General features: G+C 37.6%; 1 protein-coding gene across 1 annotated transcript in view; it reads left to right on the top strand.

Moving 5' to 3' along the window:
• pex19 (peroxisomal biogenesis factor 19) overlaps positions 1-19,338 on the top strand; it is a 55,612-nt gene that overhangs the window by 20,049 nt on the left and 16,225 nt on the right. Inside the window, exons 5-6 of the mRNA XM_039741482.1 lie at positions 4,687-4,860; positions 10,197-10,349. Coding sequence (XP_039597416.1) covers positions 4,687-4,860; positions 10,197-10,349 — 327 coding nt within the window. The remainder of the gene's footprint in view (positions 1-4,686; positions 4,861-10,196; positions 10,350-19,338) is intronic.

Here is a 19,338-nt window from a genome sequence, read left to right as displayed (position 1 = left end):
ATCACAGAGTTGTAGAAGAAATGATGAATGTCACTACTCACATTAAAGGAGCACAGTCAACTAAGCAAATAGAGCTTCCTCTGCCCTTTCTTATATAGTTCCTCTGTGTTACAAGACCAGGCCAACCTGTCATTGATGTGGACACTCAAGCATTTCTAAGATTATACCACCTCAACATCCAATCCATGATGAGTGGCTAGACATGGAAGCTTTTTATTGCGGTGAAAATCAATAACCAGTTATTTGATTTTGCTGCAGTAAGGATGCAGACAATACTCTTTGCACCAAGAAATGAACTTCTCCATCTGACTCCTCTCCTCTGTCTCCTCCCCTTTATCAAAACACCCCATAAATGCAGAATTATCTGAGAATTTTAGCAACTGACATGACCTGCTGTTATTTTTATAGTCGGAGATGTACAGAGTGTGGAGAAAAGGAGACAACAGGACTGTTTCTTGTGGTGCTATAGTGTTGCTTACATAAGTATCGTAAACACAGTCTCACAAAACTGTGCCTAACAACAACATTTATCTATATAGCACATTTTCATACAAATAATGCAGTTCAAAGTGCTTTACATGATGAAGAAAGAGAAAAAATACAAAATAAATAGGAATTTAAAAAAGGGATCACTGATTAACATAGTATAAAAGTAAGGTCCAATGGCCAGAGAGAACAGATAAAACAAAAGAAAAAACTCCAGACAGCTGGAGAAAAAAAAATAAAATCTCCAGGGGTTCCAAGCAACGAGACCACCCAGACCCCTCTAGGCATTCTACCTAACATAAATGACCTCAATCAGTCCTCATGGTATTTAGGGTTCTCATGGAAGAACTTGATGATGATGGTCATGTGGACTTCTGGTCTTTAATCCATCAATATAGGGACATCATGGTGCTTTGATCAGGTGGTGGTGGCTCAGGTCGCCACCCCAGAAAACCAGAAAAGAACAGAAGAGAAAGTAGGGGTTAGTCTGGATTTTGAACATGAATACCATGAATAATAATGATAGTTAATTTAATATACAGACCATCAGGATTAAACTAAGATGAAGCTATGAGAAAGCCATGTTAAAGTAATGTGTTTTCAGCAGTTTTTAAAGTGCTCCACTGTATTATCCTAGCGAATTCCTATTGGCAAGCTATTCCAGATTTTAGGCGCATAACAGCAGAAAGCCGCCTCACCACTTTAAGCTCTTAGAATTCTAAGCAGGCACTCATTTGAAGATCTAAGGTTACAATTTGGAGTGTAAGGTGTAAGACATTCCGAAATATAAGATGGAGTGTAAGATGTAAACTATAAGCAGGATTTTAAAGTCAATTCTAAATGACACAGGTAACCAAGTGACATTAAAACTGGAGAAATGTGCTTGGATTTTCTTTTCCTAGTTAAGGTTCTAGCAGCTGCGTTCTGCACTAGTTGCAATCGATTTATGTCTTTTTTTGGGTAGTCCTGAGAGGAGAGTGTTACAGTAATCTAGTCAACTGAAAACAAAAGCGTGGATTAATTTCTCAGCATCTTGCAATGTTATAAGAGGTCTAACTTTTGCTATATTTCTTAAATGGAAAAATGCTGTCCTAGTGATGTGATTAATATGTGATTTAAAATTCAGGTCAGAGTTAATAGTTTCACCTAAATTCTTTACCTCCGTCTTGACTTTTAATCTTAATGCATCAAGTTTATTTCTGATAACCTCATACATTTTATATATATATATATATATATATATATATATATATATATTCAAATAATCCATTATTGCCAATCACTAAAATTTCTATTTTCTCTGTATTTAGTTTCAGAAATTACTACTCATCCATTCAGAAACACAAGTACTGTAAGACATTGTGTCAGTGAATTAAGAGAGTCGGGGTCGTAGGGCGCTATTGATAAGTACAGTTGTGTGTCATCAGCATAGCTCACATTATGCCCCAAGGTAATCTGACCTAACAGAAGCATGTAAATCGAAAAGAGCAGCGGACCCAGGATAGAGCCTTGTGGAACACCATATAGAATATCATGGGTCTTTGAAGTATAATTACCACAACTTACACAGAATTTTCTACCTGCCAGGTAGGATTCAAACCAATTTAAGACGCTGCCAGTGAGGCCCACCCATTGACTAAGGCAATTTCTAAGAATATTTGTGATCAATGGTATCGAATAAGGCACTCAGATCTAAGAGGATGAGAACAGATAAATGGCCTCTGTCTGCATTTACCTGTAAGTCATTTACTACTTTAATGAGTGCAGTTTCTGTACTGTGATTTGTTCTGAAACCCAACTGAAACTTATCAAATAACAGTCCATTATCCAGGACACTATAGGCTTATCCACCTGCATATTTCTGAGCTTACTCCTTAAGAGGGATGGTTGGAAGGAATTGAAGGCACTTGAAAAATCAAAAAAACATAATTCTCACAGTGCTACCAGATTTGTCCAGGTGAGAATAAGCCTTGTTGTGCAGATAGATAATTTCAATGGGTCCAGGTGGTCTACCACAAGAGCACTCCTACATTCCAGTACCAGTCTCTCAAAAGTCTTCATGATGTGAGACTTAATTGACACTAGTCTGTAGTCATTAAATGAAGAGGAACATGCCTTCTTTGGAGCAGGAACAATGCAGGATATTTTCCACTGCATCAACACTCTCTGGTGCCTTTCTGTCAGGCTGAACAGGTGACAGAGCATACCACAAAGTTGGTCAACACAAGCTTTAAGAACTCCAGGACTAACTCCATCTGGTCCATCAGCTTTTCCTATGTGTAGCTTCTTCAGTTGTCTCCTTACTTGAAGCTGTTACTCTCAACTTTAGTATTGTAAATTTTTAGTAGAAAGATATACAGAAATAAGTTTTTCAATGTGCACTTAGTCAAGGCACAACAGAGCAGGTTTAAGGTGTTCTGTGTATAAAGCAGGAAAACATAAGAAGACATATAGAAGCAGTAACTGGAGGACTCCAGTGTGGATAAATAAAAAAAACTTAAAAATAAAACTGTAGTGTGTACAAGGCAAAATATTTCAGCACTATCCATACCGAGAGCAGGGGTTAAAAATAATATTAGGAATGCTAAATGTATGTGTCGAGAAATACTGCAGAAAAGGTGAAAAATTACCTAAACAGATTCTTTCATTATTTAAGTAGTAAAACAACAGTCGAGGAGGGAGTGAAGAGAATTATGAAAGGTAGGGGTGAAGTGTGAATGAAAATACACAGCCAGTGAAAATAGTAAATGCTTACACATGTGAAGAATAAGACATCATCTCAGTAGAAACGGTAACAATCAAGGAGGTTCTTAATAATTTTGTAATTGTGCTGCTTATAATAAATATTATAAAATCTGACAACACACTGGGATGAGATAATATTTATCTTAGAGTGCTCAGGGAGGTTAGTTAGATCTTACATAAACTCTTGGCATATATTTCTCGAAAATCACTGTACGCTAGGAAAATTTGTGAACATTGGTAGCTAGAATGTATTATCCTTTTATATAAAATGAGTGATGTGATTGGGCTGTTTCAAGTCATTATAGGCTAGTAAGAGTAACATGCATCATGGGTAAATTAACAGAAGCAGCTTTTAAATAACTAATCAAGCATCATTCATTAAGCACAATTGTAATAATGAGCAGTCAATATATGCTTAGAAGTCAAATAAGTTAAACTAATATGCTGGAATAATATGAGATACTAACAAACGCAAATGATCATAGAGAGATACATATGATGTTATTTTAAGGTTTTAATAATGTAACTCATGAGAGACTAAAAATTAAAACGATTTGGGAATTCAGGGTGCAATGTGTGTAGATGGGTGCGATATTGGCTTAAAAGAATGGGAACAAAAAGGTTAAGGTGAGAGCAGCTTTTTGAGAATTAGATGATGATGAAAGTGTTGTCCCTCAGGGAAGAGTTCTGGGGTGCTGCTGTATTTTATTTATGTAAACAACCTGCACAAATATATACATAATAAGATGTTTACATTTGCAGATTATGTAGAATCGGACAAATCTTGACAGAATTCCAGTTTGGGCAGATTTTTGACATTAAATTTAGTTTAAGTAAATGCAACGTATTACACAGGACATAAAAATATTGGATTTGAATACACAGTAGGATTTTTGAAACTACAAAGTACATCGTATGAGATAGACCTAGGAGTAATGGTGTACGACTCACTATTTACATTCAGGATGTCATATCATACAGTACGATGTGTAGAATACAAAATAAGGGAAGTTGTGCTTAAGCCGTATAGTGCACTTATATAATGCAGTAGTAAGGCCTCGCTTAGAATATGTGTGCATATTTTGTCTACATGTTGTAAAAAAGACATATGGCGGAAAGACTAGAGGAAACCGAGAGAAGAATGACTCTGCTGATTCCAGGCCTGCAAGATATGAACTATGAAGAAAAATTAAAAAAGATATGAGGGAAATAAAATGGGGTTTTGCATTAATGCACTGTATGTTTGACAAATCCTGTGCTGAGTTTTGTATTATTAATAATAAATAAATTCTATGAAACAGAAATGGAGGTAGTTTTTAGAGTGAAATGTTTGATGAAAAAATGTTATTCGTAACTGATAAACCTGTGTAATGAGATTTCTTAGTTTTCCCAATGATGACACATTTCATTATTTGTAAATGTGTATTGTTCTTTATTCTATTTTACATTTTACAGAGTTCTGGAATAGTTGGAGATGACCTTGTCCGGGCGTTAGAAGGATTAAGATTATCTGAGGGCAGTGAAGACGGAGGAGAGGATACCAACATTTTACCAATTATGCAAACCATTATGCAGAACCTACTTTCTAAAGAAGTGCTGTATCCATCACTGAAAGAAATAAAAGAGAAGGTAATCATAAACTGAAACTTTGTGGAATATTCACTTTTAATTAGGGTTCAGTATGTTATGTTCAGTGTATGTTTCATTTATTGTCATACCTTTGTAATTTAGATAAATCATTTGGAAAAAATATGAAAGAAGTGTTTCATTTTCTCTCTCTCTCTCCCAGTTTAACCACTGTTTTGTAAGTTCACCCAGGATGGCCATTTGCTCCTGTCAATGGAGGTAGGGGAGCAGAATATTTGCCCTTTCTGTTCTCTTTTTGTTGCCTATTGCAACAATTAAGAGGGACAGTGAACTTATTTTAACCACAGGGTATTTTCTTTAAATTTATACAGTCATATGAAAAAGTTTGGGAACCCTTCTTCATTCGTTGGATTTTTGTTTATCATTGGCTGAGCTTTCAAAGTAGCAACTTCCTTTTAATATACGACATGTCTTATGGAAACAGTAGTATTTCAGCAGTGACATTAAGTTTATTGGATTAACAGAAATATGCATCATAACTAAATTAGACAGGTGCATAAATTTGGGCACCCCAACAGAGATATTACATCAATACTTAGTTGAGCCTCCTTCTGCAAATATAGCAGTCTCTAGAAGCCTCCTATAAGCCTTTGATGAGTGTCTGGATCCTGAAGAATTTGTTGATATTATGTTGAATTCATGCAACCCTCCACTTTAACAAGGGCCCCAGTCCCTGAACTAGCCACACAGCCCCACAGCATGACGGAACCACCACCAAAATTGACAGCAGGTAGCAGGTGTTTTTCTCGGAATGTGGTGTTCTTCTTCCACAATGCAAAGCGCTTTTTGTTATGACCAAATAATTCAATTTTTGTCACATCAGTCCAAAGCACTTTGTTCCAAAATGAATCTGGTTGTCTAAATAAGCATTTGCTTACAACAAGTGACTCTGTTTGTGGTGTAGTGCAGAAAGGGCTTTCTCATCACCCTGCCATACACATGTTCTTTGTGCAAATTGCACTGAATTGTAGAACGATGTACAGATACACCATCTGTAGTAAGATGTTCTTGCAGGTCTTTGGAGGTGATCTGTGAGTTGTCTGTAACCATTCTCACAATCCTGTGCATATGCCGCTTCTGTATTTTTCTTGGCCTGCCAGACCTGGGTTTAACAGCAGCTGTACCTATGGCCTTCCATTTCCTGATTACATTCCTTACAGTTGATACTGACAGTTTAAACCTCTGAGATACCTTTTTGTAGCCTTCCCCTAAACCATGATACTGAACAATCTTTGTTTTCAGATCTTTTGAGAGTTTCTGAGTTATGCTGTTACTCTTCAGAGAGTCAAAGGGAAGAACAACTTGCAATTGACCACCTTAAATACCATTTCTCATGATTGGACACACCTGTCTATGAGTTTCAAGACTTAACGAGCTAATCCAACCAATTTGGTGTTGCAGATAATTAGTATTGAGCAATTGCATGCATTCAGATCAGCAAAATTACAAGGGTACCCACAATTTTGCACAGCCAGTTTTTCATATTTAATTTCATACAACTAAATACTGCTTCACTAAAAATCTCTGTTCGGAAAACACCCCAGTACTCAGGTGTTCCTAGGAAATGAAAGACATACCACTGTCATCTTTTTTTGTTGAAAGTAGAGTTAATTATTATGCAGGCTGAGAAGGGTTCCCAAACTTTTTCATATGACTGTATATAGTACTGGAGGCTTTGCCCCCGCTTGCTTCGCTCGCCAACCCCCGGGTCTGCGTTACACGCTAGCCTCTTTGCGTTTCCATCGCTCACGTATGGGGACATGGGTGTACAATTTTAAATAGATTTTGATTTTCATGAGTATTGTTACATATGCATAACAGAACTATTTTACATTACAGAGAGTAATTAACCATATTAAAAAAATAGTAAAATGTAATAATTTGAAAGTAAATTATGTTTCATCTTGTGTTAGTTACTCATTACATAGTACAGTTTTGTTTTGTTTGGCTTTGAAATTAACATGCAAATACTTTTTAAACTTGCACTTTTACTGTAAAACAATTTTTTAAATTAAATTTTCATCAATATCGCATTGAATTTTGATTCTGTGTTTGGATTTTCATCGTGACAGTGCAATGTAAAACTGCCCATGATTGAATTTCATTTCTTTCTCTCTATTAAATAAAATGACTTTTTCGAATGTTCGGCTCTGAGATTTGTTAATTGTCTTTGCAAAAGCTATTCTAATGGAAAACTGTTAACGTTTTAATATGAATGGCATATCAAGATCTCCTTTGCTGTGTAGTGTTATCCACGGAAGTATATTACCTTTCTTGGATACATCCTTCTTTCTACATTAATTCGTGTGGTGAAAGACCAGACGGTGTTAACGGTTGTAGATATTCTTCGGGATATTGTAAGTTGATGTTTTCATGTTCCACATGATCATCACCAAGTGTCAGCCTTGTTTTTTACTAGTTGTTTATAATCTTGTCTAGAGACAAGCTGATCAGCATTGGCTGTGTTAAAATCAAATTTGTAACCTCACCCAGGCTTGAATGATAAGGCCCAGTGCCCAAATTTTGGAACCTCATAAGACAAAGTCAGTTATCCTATTAAAACTAAAAATTTCCAAAAGAGTCTTCACCGAAAATTTTACATAGAGCAAATGCATAGTCCACAATACCCTCAGCTTCAAAGTAAGTACATAAAATAGCTTAAAGAAGTACTATATAAATAGAACTTATTCTGATGGTAAACAATATAAGCCAAATTAAAATTTTCACAGCCTGTTTGTGTTTATTGCACTTAGAAGCCATTTAACAAGTAAAGTTGACCTTCAAAAGATAGTAAATCAGTATGATATAGGGCTGTTCGATATAACGATATATATCGGATGACAATATGAAAACGTCTATCGCTGCACATTACGCTATCGTTTGTTTCGTGGTGTCGCAAAATAAACTGTTTACGGCAATATTTTTTTCATTGTTTTGATGGCCACCACGTGAATGCAGACACACTAGCATGGCTGATGAAGACGAGTCAACACCAGGTAGCTCCACACAGAAGGACCTTGTTCCTAAACGAGGGGCTACCTCTGTAGTATGGAGGTGGTTTGGATTTGAAGAGTCTGACACGGGCCAGAAAACGGTACTGTGCAAATTATGCTGCAAACCGATCGCTACCACAGACTCCAACACGACAAACCTCTTCTACCACCTCTGCAAAAAGCACGTGAGCGAGCATGCAGAGAGTTTACAACTGAGAGGCAGGCCACGTAGGATATTACAGTTGTAAAGGTACTATTTAAACAAGCATGTTAAAAGCTTGGAAGATTAATTGCTACCAAAACAATTTGCTTAAGGCATAATTTTCCCTGCAGCGTTTGCTGTCAGCGTTAATCTTGTTAAAATTACGTTTACACCACAACTGCATTAACACGGCAAATCTCCATTAACGAGTTACCGCGGATCGCCCCGTGCTTGGGGCTGGATGGCATCAACACGTTAGCGCCGTCCAGTCCCACGCACGGGGCGATCAGCTGTAGCTCATTAACGGAGATTTGCCACACTACGATGTGCAAATTAACATTTTACTAGAATGTAGCCTAAAAAATATATTTAATATTATATATTTAATATATTTTTGTCGTAAGCCTTATTGCTGCTACAGTTTGAAGTACAATGTTTACATTTGGTTTTGACAGTTAATGTTAGACTAGTATTTATTTTGTTTAAAGGGTTTATATAGTTTAGTTGTTAGTGCTTTGATCCTTTTATATTTAATATATGTTGTGAGAGTTATTGCTGCTACAGTTCACATTTTGTTTGTCAGGCATTTTATATAGCAGTATTTTATATTGGGCCTTTAGTAATTGTTTTTGAAAAGTGTTTTATATTTGATACAGTAACATTTTATGTTTACATTCTAAGTCAAACATTTGCTCAAATGTTCTAAATAAAAGAACAGAAATAATTACAAGTTGAGTACTTCTCATTTTGATTTTTTTTAATTTAAATGAAAAAAAAAGGAGTGGTGATTATATAAACTATTCACTGAATACAAAGAAAATGTACTATATCGGGATATGAAATGAAATATCAGGATTTAAGATTTTGGTCATATCGCACAGCCCTAGTATGATATTAAATGGAAACCTTGCAAATGTGGTATCATTTTCATAAATGAAAGTGAGCTGTAGTTTATTTGGTTGCTCTGAATCCTAATCAATTTCTTAACCATAAATTTTAATGTATGCTGAATATATATCATCATAGATTTTTTCGTTTTTTTTCTGATTGTAAGTATAAATTAATTCTCTTATGCGATTGTTTAAGCTGTATCATGTCAAAGAAATCGTTATGTTTTCCTAGAAAATTACATTTTGGTTTTCTCAGACTCTAAAATCAAAAATATCAAAATTGGGCCATTGCTTAACCAATTTGCAGTTTTTAGTGTTGCATTTCTTATATTTAAATCCACAGTGGGATGTCTGTGACAAGAACACTAGCATACAGCAACAGATCATTTTTGAAAGGCGACACTATGTCCCAGTGCAGTGTATTGAGGACAGGCAGTTGTCAGTGCTGAGGAACCAGTGTGAGTCCATGGCAATAGCAGGCAACGAGAATCATAGCAGGACTCCCCCATACCATTTAGTGAAAGGTAAAGAGAACTGCTTTGTGATTAGAGTAAGCAGGCAACAATGGAGGATAGCTTTGACCTTTAATAGAAGGGTAGAGTTCATGATGGAGAATATAACTGATACATTAGGGAGAACTCTGACAGTCTGATCCCCAGGGGTTCCTTAGCTCTTTCCTGACCCTATAAGTCTTAATTAGATTTCCTTTGAATGTAATCCCTACTGATCGTAAGTCAATTGTACTTGCAGCAGTAACTGACCATAGTTCCTCAATTAATTGTGTTAAAGTTCAGAAATTAATTGTTTTAATCAGTTCAACTTTATTTTATGTGTATTTTAACAAATCTATGTATTAATGTGTACTAAATCGGTAATTAGTGATTTATAAAACTGATACATTTTACTTGAGAACTAGGCACAGCGCTCTGCACCTGCAGAGAGCTATAAAAAAATAAACTATTGAATTGAAGGAGTAGATTAGAAGGACATAGTATGATTTTTGGGCTAGAGGACGGAAGGCAGTGTGTAACAGTGGAAGGAGTTATTTATGTACCCGATAAAAACATAACAGTAAACATTTTTCTTAGCCATCACTACAAACCATGTGCAAGTAACCTTTAAAAAATAATACTTTTTGGGTGGAGTATTACATTAAATGGGTGACTACTTTATTTAGTATTACTGCTGTCAGATTTTATCACACACATTTTAATCAGTTTTTCTCTCTCACAGTATCCTGAATGGCTGAATACACACAAAGATTTATTGTCCCCTGCTGATTTCAAACGCTATGAACAACAGCACATACTGATGGGAGAAATCTGCCGACATTTTGAAAATGAGGGGGAACACTCCTTTGAAAACATTTTGGAACTCATTCAGCAGGTAAATTAGAGACCTAGGTTTTTTGTTTTTGTATATTTTTTTTAAAGAGGGCAATATAATGCAAAACCTAATGCATGACTTTGTAAAATATACCTCTGTTGCAGTTATGATGCACTGTTGTATAAAAGGTCCTGATATGCAGTAGGTTAGAATTTTTCTCGGGACTCTACATAATAATGAAAGTGACTTTTGTTGTATAACATTTATAAGAACAAACAATGCAGTATCGTTTGTATCTTTTGAAAAATGCAGAGTGTCTTGATGAGAATGGAGCATTCAGCCAAACTTTTGTACAGGGGAAACAGAATCAACTTCAAATGGCTGTAATGCGTACATAGTACAGTGAAATTCCAAATAGCCTCAGAACAGTGTCAACAGTACAATGTCAGTGTCAATTTATTTATATAGCACATTTAAAACAACATAGGAATGCTGTGGCCAAAGTGCTTTACAATAATAGAATAAAAGAAAACAAATAACATAAATAGAAATAAAATATGAGAACATAAATAAAATACATCTATACTAATAAAAGGCAAAGCCCTCACTCACTGACTGACTGACTTACTGACTCACTCATCACTAATTCTCCAACTTCCCGTTTAGGTAGAAGGCTGAAATTTGGCAGGCTTACAGGTTACTCACAAAAGTTGGGCAGGTTTCATTTCGAAATTCTACGCGTAACGGTCATAACTGAATCCTAATTACTTACATATATATACGGCCATAGCCTGCAGCTCAGTCGCTGTGTGAGGCGGAGTTGCATCTCCCATCACCATGCCTCCCACGTAGTTGGCTACCTGCCTATATTGCGTCCTCCATCCCCACGCCTCCCATGTAATTGACTGCCTGCCCATATAAGGCTATCCGTCAGCAGCAAGAAAGCAAGGTAAAGAAACGGAAAGAATATCTTATTTATAAACGCGGCAAATATATTCACATGTACTTAACCTATATTACAACTATATACACATATAAATTAGACACCCAGGCACACACAATCCCCACATTTTCCCCAGTCCTTTATCTGAACTTTCTTTTAAAAGATTATAATCACACCGCCTGGGAAGTCTACAGTGAATCCAGTGACCAATCCTGATGTGCGCCGCAGACACGTTTACTTAATTTACATGTCAAGAAGCGCTCTCACCGGCTCGGCAACAGTTCCTTTATTATACTCTCAGGCAAATCCACAACTTCATACAGACACTGACGAAAATTAAACGGCGCAAATATATTCACATGTACTTAACCTATATTACAACTATATACACATATAAATTAGACACCCAGACACACACAATCCCCACACATTCCCCAGTCCTTTATCTGAACTTTCTTTTAAAAGTTTATAATCACACGGCCTGGGAAGTCTGTAGTAAATCCAGCGACCAATCCTGATGTGCGCCATGGACACGTTTATCAATCAATCAACATTTATTTATATAGCACATTTTCATACAAAAAAAATGTAGCTCAAAGTGCATTACAAAATGAATAGAAAAATAGAAGACACAATAACAAATAAACATAAGTCAACATTAATTAACATAGAATAAGTAAGGTCCGATGACCAGGGTGGACAGAAAAAAAAAACTCCAAAAGCTGGAGAAAAAAAATAAAATCTGTAGGGGTTCCAGACCAAGAGACCGCCCAGTTCCCTCTGGGCAATCTACCTAACATAAATCAAACAGTCCTCTTTGTATTTAGGGTTTTCATGGAAGGACCTGATGATGATGGAGACTTCTGGCTTTCAGTCCATCAATGTTGGTTCAACATGATGCTTTGAGTAGGTGGTGGTGGCGCAGGCCGCCACCACAAAGAAACCGGAAAAAGAAACAGAAGAGAGAGTAGGGGTCAGTACGGATTTTGGAGCCACTGTGAATTGTTATTATGATGAATTGAACATACAGAGTATCAGTATTAAGTTAAAGTGAAGTTATAAAAAGGCCATGTTAAAGTAATGTGTTTTCAGCAGTTTTTTAAAGTGCTCTACTGTATTTGCCTGGCGAATTCCTATTGGCAGGCTATTCCAGATTTTAGGTGCATAACAGCAGAAGGCCGCCTCACCACTTCTTTTAAGTTTAGCTTTTGGAATTATAAGGAGACACTCATTTGAAGATCTAAGGTTACGATTTGGAATATAACGTGTCAGGCATTCCGATATATAAGATGGAGTGAGATTATTTAAGGCTTTATAAACCATAACCAGTATTTTAAAGTCAATCCTGAATGACACAGGTAACCAGTGTAGTGACATCAAAACTGGAGAAATGTGTTTGGATTTTCTTTTCCTAGTTAGGATTCTAGCAGCTGCATTCTGCACTCGTTGCAAGTGATTTATGTCTTTTTTGGGTAGTCCTGAGAGGAGTGCGTTACAGTAATCTAGTCTACTGAAAACAAAAGCGTGAATTAATTTCTCAGCATCTTTCAATGATATAAGAGGTCTAACTTTTGCTATGTTTCTTAATTGAAAAAATGCCGTCCTAGTGGTCTGATGAATATGCGATTTAAAATTACTTAATTTGCATGTAAAGAAGCGGTCTCACCGGCTCGGCGACAGTTCCTTTATTGAAGAATGAACTCCGTCTCACCCAGGTGACTTAGCGTTAGCGTCGATCCATGGCCGACACCCGCTCCACAACAGACAAGTAAAGCCATCAGCTCCGAATATTCGTTTTAGTCACCCCTTCTATGTGCACCCAACCGTCCTTATTACGGAGTCTTCCTTGCTTTACCGCTGGTTATGTTATTTTTAAAATGTTTCCTTTTCTTTTTCATAACTTCTTTAACACACTACTTCTGCGCTGCGAAGCGCTGGTATTTTGTTATCTACACATATAAAAGGCAAAGCCCTCACTGACTCATCACTAATTCTCCCATTTTCCATATATGTGGGAAGCTGAAATTTTGCGTGCTCAATCCTTGCAGTGTACTTATAAAAGTTAGGTATGTTTCATGTCCTATTACAACACCCAAGGGGGGGTCTAAACTGTATATATAGATGGGGGAAACCCCTCCTTACTATTTCTGCTACTTCCAATTTTCCCATGCTCATCGTTTACACTGTACTTACAAACATCAAGTATGTTTCATTTCGTGTTGTGCCCCGTAATGAACTTTTGAAAATAATGTCTTCTTTTTGGCGATTCTCACCATTACGCCATAAGGAAGTTTAGGAATTGAGCTCTCCTTTTGGCGGTTTCATTCCTTATTTCCATTAAAAGAGGATTTATTTCACACACAAGGGCCACCCCCGGTCCCCCTTCCTTTTTCCACACGGCTGCTGTCCACACACCTACCACGTGGTTGGCTCCCTGCCTATATACATTAACGACATCCCGTGCTCATGTGCCTCCTCACTCGCTTCCTTACTGTCCTCAGCTGTTCGTGCTAACTGCTCCCTTCTTCTTTATTCCACCGCTTCAAGCCTGTTATTGTTCACCTTGGTTCACGTCTGTCTGCTGGTGACTCTTGCCTTTTCGGGTATTTTGCTATACAGTAATCCCTCATTTATCGCGGGAGATAGGTTCCAAAGCCGGCCGCAATAACTGAATTTCCGCGAAGTAGGGAGACCATATGTATTTAATAATTTAACGTGTATTTGGACGTTTTTAAACCCTCCCTGTACTGTTTACAACCCACCCTTTAGTCTATTAATAACAGGGACAACTGTTAAGTAATATGAAATCGGTAGATAAGTTTACAGTTACTGTATACCGAAGTACACGTAATATATATGACGTGATGATGGTGATGAATATGCTGTGCAGTAAAGATGTTGACGATGAAGGTGATGATGACTTTTACTGTGCAGCCGATGACTGTATTTTACATCTCTTCAGACGGCGGTGCCATTTCCTGGGGCACCTCTTCCACGGTTTCCGAAGGCGTATCCGTAGTAGTAGTAGGAACTGGCTCTTTTTTGCGAGGCTGCAAAAACATTGTGATTGACAGCTGCTGCCGCTGCTTCTATTTCCAGTCGAAGAGCAGCTTGTAGGCAGTCATGACGTCGTCCACCTTGCTGCAAAATTGGACAGATCGAACCATATCGTCGTCCCATTCCTGTGACCGCTCTTGCAGATCCTTAGCCAGTCTGCAGCCACAGCCGCAAACATTCTCGCTTCCTTCAACATATCCAGAAGTTTCACCTTCTCAGCGATCGTCGTCATTCTTCATTGGCGTTTAGGCTCAGCACCAGCCTTGGAAGAAGGAGCACGTTTGGGAGCCATTGCAGGGGGTGAAAATTGAAGCAAAGTTAAACACAAAGATACCACAAAAAAATCTATCAAAGTACAGTGTAAAGTAAACTACTTGGAGAGAAAGCTTGAAGTGAAATGGCCGCGACAGAGAGACAAGGGGAGGTGCTGTGGGATCTGGGCATCAGTCAAAGCACCAATCACAGGCCTGATTAGAAAGCGGGAAGCTGTGATTTGTCGTCTCCCTCCCATGTACCAATCACAGCCCGTGTTACAACGCACTTAGTCACCGAACTTGTTTTGTTGTTCTTACACTAGGAAATACTAATACTATATTTAAAAACCCGCGAAGTCGTGAATCCGCGAGAAGTGAACTGCGAAGTAGCGAGGGATTACTGTAATAAATAGAAGTAATGTTATATAATCACAATGAGGAAACCATCAGTATTACTGAAGGTCACGGAATGCAAATGAATAGAAATGAGTCTTTAATCTTGTTTTGAACAGTTCAATTGTAGACGACTCCTTTATATGATGAGGTAAAGAGTTCCACAGGCAAAGAGCAGCAGCTGCAAAAGCCCTGTCCCCCTTGGTTTTACACTTGGTATGAGGGACAAGAAGAGACAACTGACCAGAATATCTAAGCACTCTAGATGGCTGGTGTAAAACACACAATTCAGATAAATAGACAGGAGCCAGCCCATATAACAATTTAAAAACAAGCAACAAGATTTTAAAATCAATTCGAAAAACTGACAGGCAGCCAGTGTAAAGAAGCTAAAATAGGAGAAACAGAGTCATACTTCCTTGCCCCAACCAGAAAGTGAGCGGTAGCATTCTGGACCAACTGTAACCTGTGTATCAGGGATTTGTTAATCCCAGAATACAGCAAGTTGCAGTAATCGAAGCGAGAAAAAATAAAAGCATGAGTAGCTTTCTCAAGATCCCTAGAAGATAAAAAAAGGCTTGATCTTACCTAATAGTCGAAGCTGGAAAAAGCAACTCTTGACTACAGAATTTACTTGTTTCTCAAAAGAGAGGTTACTGTCAAAGATAACACCAAGATTGCAGACGAGGTTTGCAAAAGACAGAGAGAGAGCCGAGAAGTCCATGACCAATTTGGGCTTTAGCTGATGGACCCACTATAAGCACCTCTGTTTTATTTTGTTTCAGATCAAGAAAATTGTTAGCCATCCAGGATCTTAGTTCAGAAAGACAGTTGTGGAGTTGATTTATTGCCGACAGGAATATAAACCTGAGTGTCAGCAGTGAAAAGAAATGTTAAATTTCCTAAAAATAGCTCCAATAGGGTAAAGGTATATAAAGAATAAATTAGGACCCAAAATGGATCCCTGAGGAACACCATATTTAAGAGGAGCAGTAGACGAAAAAGAGGAATTTAAAGTAACTGAAAAGTGTCTACCAGTTAAATATGACCTGAACCAGTTTAAAGCAGCCCCTTTAAGTCCAACAGGATGTTCAAGCTGCATCAGCAATATCTCATGGTCAATAGGTTCAAAGGCAGCGGACAGGTCAAGGAGAAGGACTGCCATGTCACCTGAGTCAGTAATAATATGAGATGTCGTTGAAAACTTTCTGGAGGGCCGTTTCAACACTATGATAACGCCTAAAGCCAGATTGGTAGATCTCAAATAAATTATTGGAGTTAAAGTGATCAACCAATTGATTATAAATAATTCTTTCTAGAATTTTAGCCAGAAATGGCAGTTGGGAAACTGGGCGAAAATTGGCTAAAACTCCAGGATCTAATTCTGCCTTTTTTAGATGGGGACTGGCTGCAGTATGTTTAAAAAATGATGGCAGAACACCCGCACTTATAGAATCTTTGATAAACATCAAAGGCTTCCACTAAGAGGTGTGGTGGTACTATGTCGAGGGGGCTGGGAGCTGGTTTAAGGGTGTCAATAGTTCTTTTTAATTGTGAAAGTAAGACTGTATCAAAGGATTCTAAGACAATGTCATGATTAACAGTAGGAAGTTCATAGCCAGTTGGAACAATACCACAGCGGATAGTATCAATTTTGTTGACAAAGAATGATAGAAACTGCTCACATGAATGAACAGTGCTATTTAATCCCATCACAGATTGAGAGTGAATGGCCACATTAATTGAATTAAATAAGACCCTAAGATTCTTAGAATGATGGGATACTAAATCGGCAAAGAAATCTTGTTTAGTTTTCTTAACTGCAGCCTGGAAATTGAAAAGGGAAGTCCTAAAAATCTGCTTAGAGACAGTCAGTCCATCTTTTTTCCAACGCCGTTCATTAGTTCGATAGGCGCGGCGCTAGTGATACAGTACCAACAAAGGTGCATAGACACACATACAAAATGGCATCTGATGATTAGTTATAATTTGTCCAAAACAGGTCTTCCAGTTGTATAGTTCTCTGAACAATAAATAACTTGCAACAAATTCCTGATATTTGAAGCAAAGAAGGAAGCGATCCATCACTGATCACTGCTTTTCATGATATGTCAATAGGCAAAACAGCAAGTCTAGGAAGAATGTGATTTTTTTTTGTGAAATGTGAAGGTATGTCTTCATTGTCAAAATATCATAGCACATCCAAGGTTTCTTTTTTGCTTGTCACGTATCATGTATCAAATTACAGCAAGTTGTACACAATTGAAGGGATGTCCCTCCCTTACAGCAGTGGAATCAGAAAAAAAATTATTCAGGGGGAAGATTCAAACTTAAATGAGGATTAATGGTGTGTTGCATTACAGGAAGGAGTTACAGCACCTGGTAACGAAGTGTGCCTAATATATTGTACTAGCAAAATACCCGCGCTTCGCAGCGGAGAAGTAGTGTGTTACAGAAGTTTTGAAAAAGAAAAGGAAACATTTTAAAAATAACGTAACATGATTGTCAATGTAATTGTTTTGTCACTGTTATGAGTGTTGCTGTCATATATATATATATATATATATATATATATAATACAAACCGGATTCCAAAAAGTTGGGACACTAAACAAATTGTGAATAAAAACTGAATGCAATGATGTGGAGATGTCAAATGTCAATATTTTATTTGTAATAGAACGTAGATGACAGATCAAACGTTTAATCCGAGTAAATGTATCATTTTAAAGGAAAAATATGTTGATTCAAAATTTCACGGTGTCAACAAATCCCAAAAAAGTTGGGACAAGTAGCAATAAGAGGCTGGAAAAAGTAAATTTGAGCATAACGAAGAGCTGGAAGACCAATAAACACTAATTAGGTCAATTGGCAACATGATTGGGTATAAAAAGAGCTTCTCAAAGTGGCAGTGTCTCTCAGAAGCCAAGATGGGTAGAGGATCACCAATTCCCACAATGTTCGCAGAAAGATAGTGGAGCAATATCAAAAAGGTGTTACCCAGCGAAAAATTGCACAGACTTTGCTTCTATCATCATCAACTGTGCATAACATCATCCGAAGATTCAGAGAATCTGGAACAATCTCTGCGTAAGGGTCAAGGCTGTAAAACCATACTGGATGCCCGTGATCTCCGGGCCCTTAAACGACACTGCACCACAAACAGGAATGCTACTGTAAAGGAAATCACAGAATGGGTTTAGGAATACTTCCAGAAACCATTGTCAGTGAACACAATCCACCGTGCCATCCGCCGTTGCCAACTGAAACTCTACAGTGCAAAGAAGAAGCCATTTCTAAGCAAGATCCACAAGCTCAGGCGTTGTCACTGGGCCAGGGATCATTTAAAATGGAGTGTGGCAAAATGGAAGACTGTTCTGTGGTCAGATGAGTCACGATTCGAAGTTCTTTTTAGAAATCTGGGACGCCATGTCATCCGGACCAAAGAGGACAAGGACAACCCAAGTTGTTATCAACGCTCAGTTCAGAAGCCTGCATCTCTGATGGTATGGGGTTGCATGAGTGCGTGTGGCATGGGCAGCTTGCATGTCAATCAATCAATCAACATTTATTTATATAGCACATATTCATACAAAAAAATGTAGCTCAAAGTGCTTTATAAAATGAATAGAAAAATAGAAGACACAATAAAAAATAAACATAAGTCAACATTAATTAACATAGAATAAGTAAGGTCCGATGGCCAGGGTGGACAGAAAAAACAAAAAAAAACTCCAAAGGCTGGAGAAAAAAAAAAAAAAATCTGTAGGGGTTCCAGACCACGAGACCGCCCAGTCCCCTCTGGGCAATCTACCTAACATAAGTCAAACAGTCCTCTTTGTATTTAGGATTTTCATGGAAGGACCTGATGATGATGGTCACGTAGACTTCTGGCTTTCAATCCATCAATGTTGGTGCATCATGATGCTTTGAGTACAACAACAACAACATTTATTTATATAGCACATTTTCATACAAACAGTAGCTGAAAGTGCTTTACATATTAAAGAATCAAAAAATGAAAGACACAATTATAAAACAAAATAAATCAACATTAATTAACATCGAATAAGAGTAAGGTTCAATGGCCAGGGGGGACAGAAAGGCATGTCTGGAAAGGGACCATCAATGCAGAAAAATATATTCAGGTTCTAGAACAACATATGCTCCCATCCAGACGTCATCTCTTTCAGGGAAGACCCTGCATTTTTCAACAAGATAATGCCAGACCACATTCTGCATCAATCACAACATCATGGCTGCGTAGGAGAAGGATCCGGGTACTGAAATGGCCAGTCTGCAGTCCAGATCTTTCACCTATAGAGAACATTTGGCGCATCATAAAGAGGAAGGTGCGACAAAGAAGGCCCAAGACGATTGAACAGTTAGAGGCCTGTATTAGA

Source organism: Polypterus senegalus, chromosome 18 (assembly GCF_016835505.1).
Source record: "Polypterus senegalus isolate Bchr_013 chromosome 18, ASM1683550v1, whole genome shotgun sequence".
NCBI classification, from domain to species: Eukaryota; Metazoa; Chordata; class Cladistia; order Polypteriformes; family Polypteridae; genus Polypterus; species Polypterus senegalus.
This window is presented reverse-complemented; position numbering and strand designations above follow the sequence as displayed.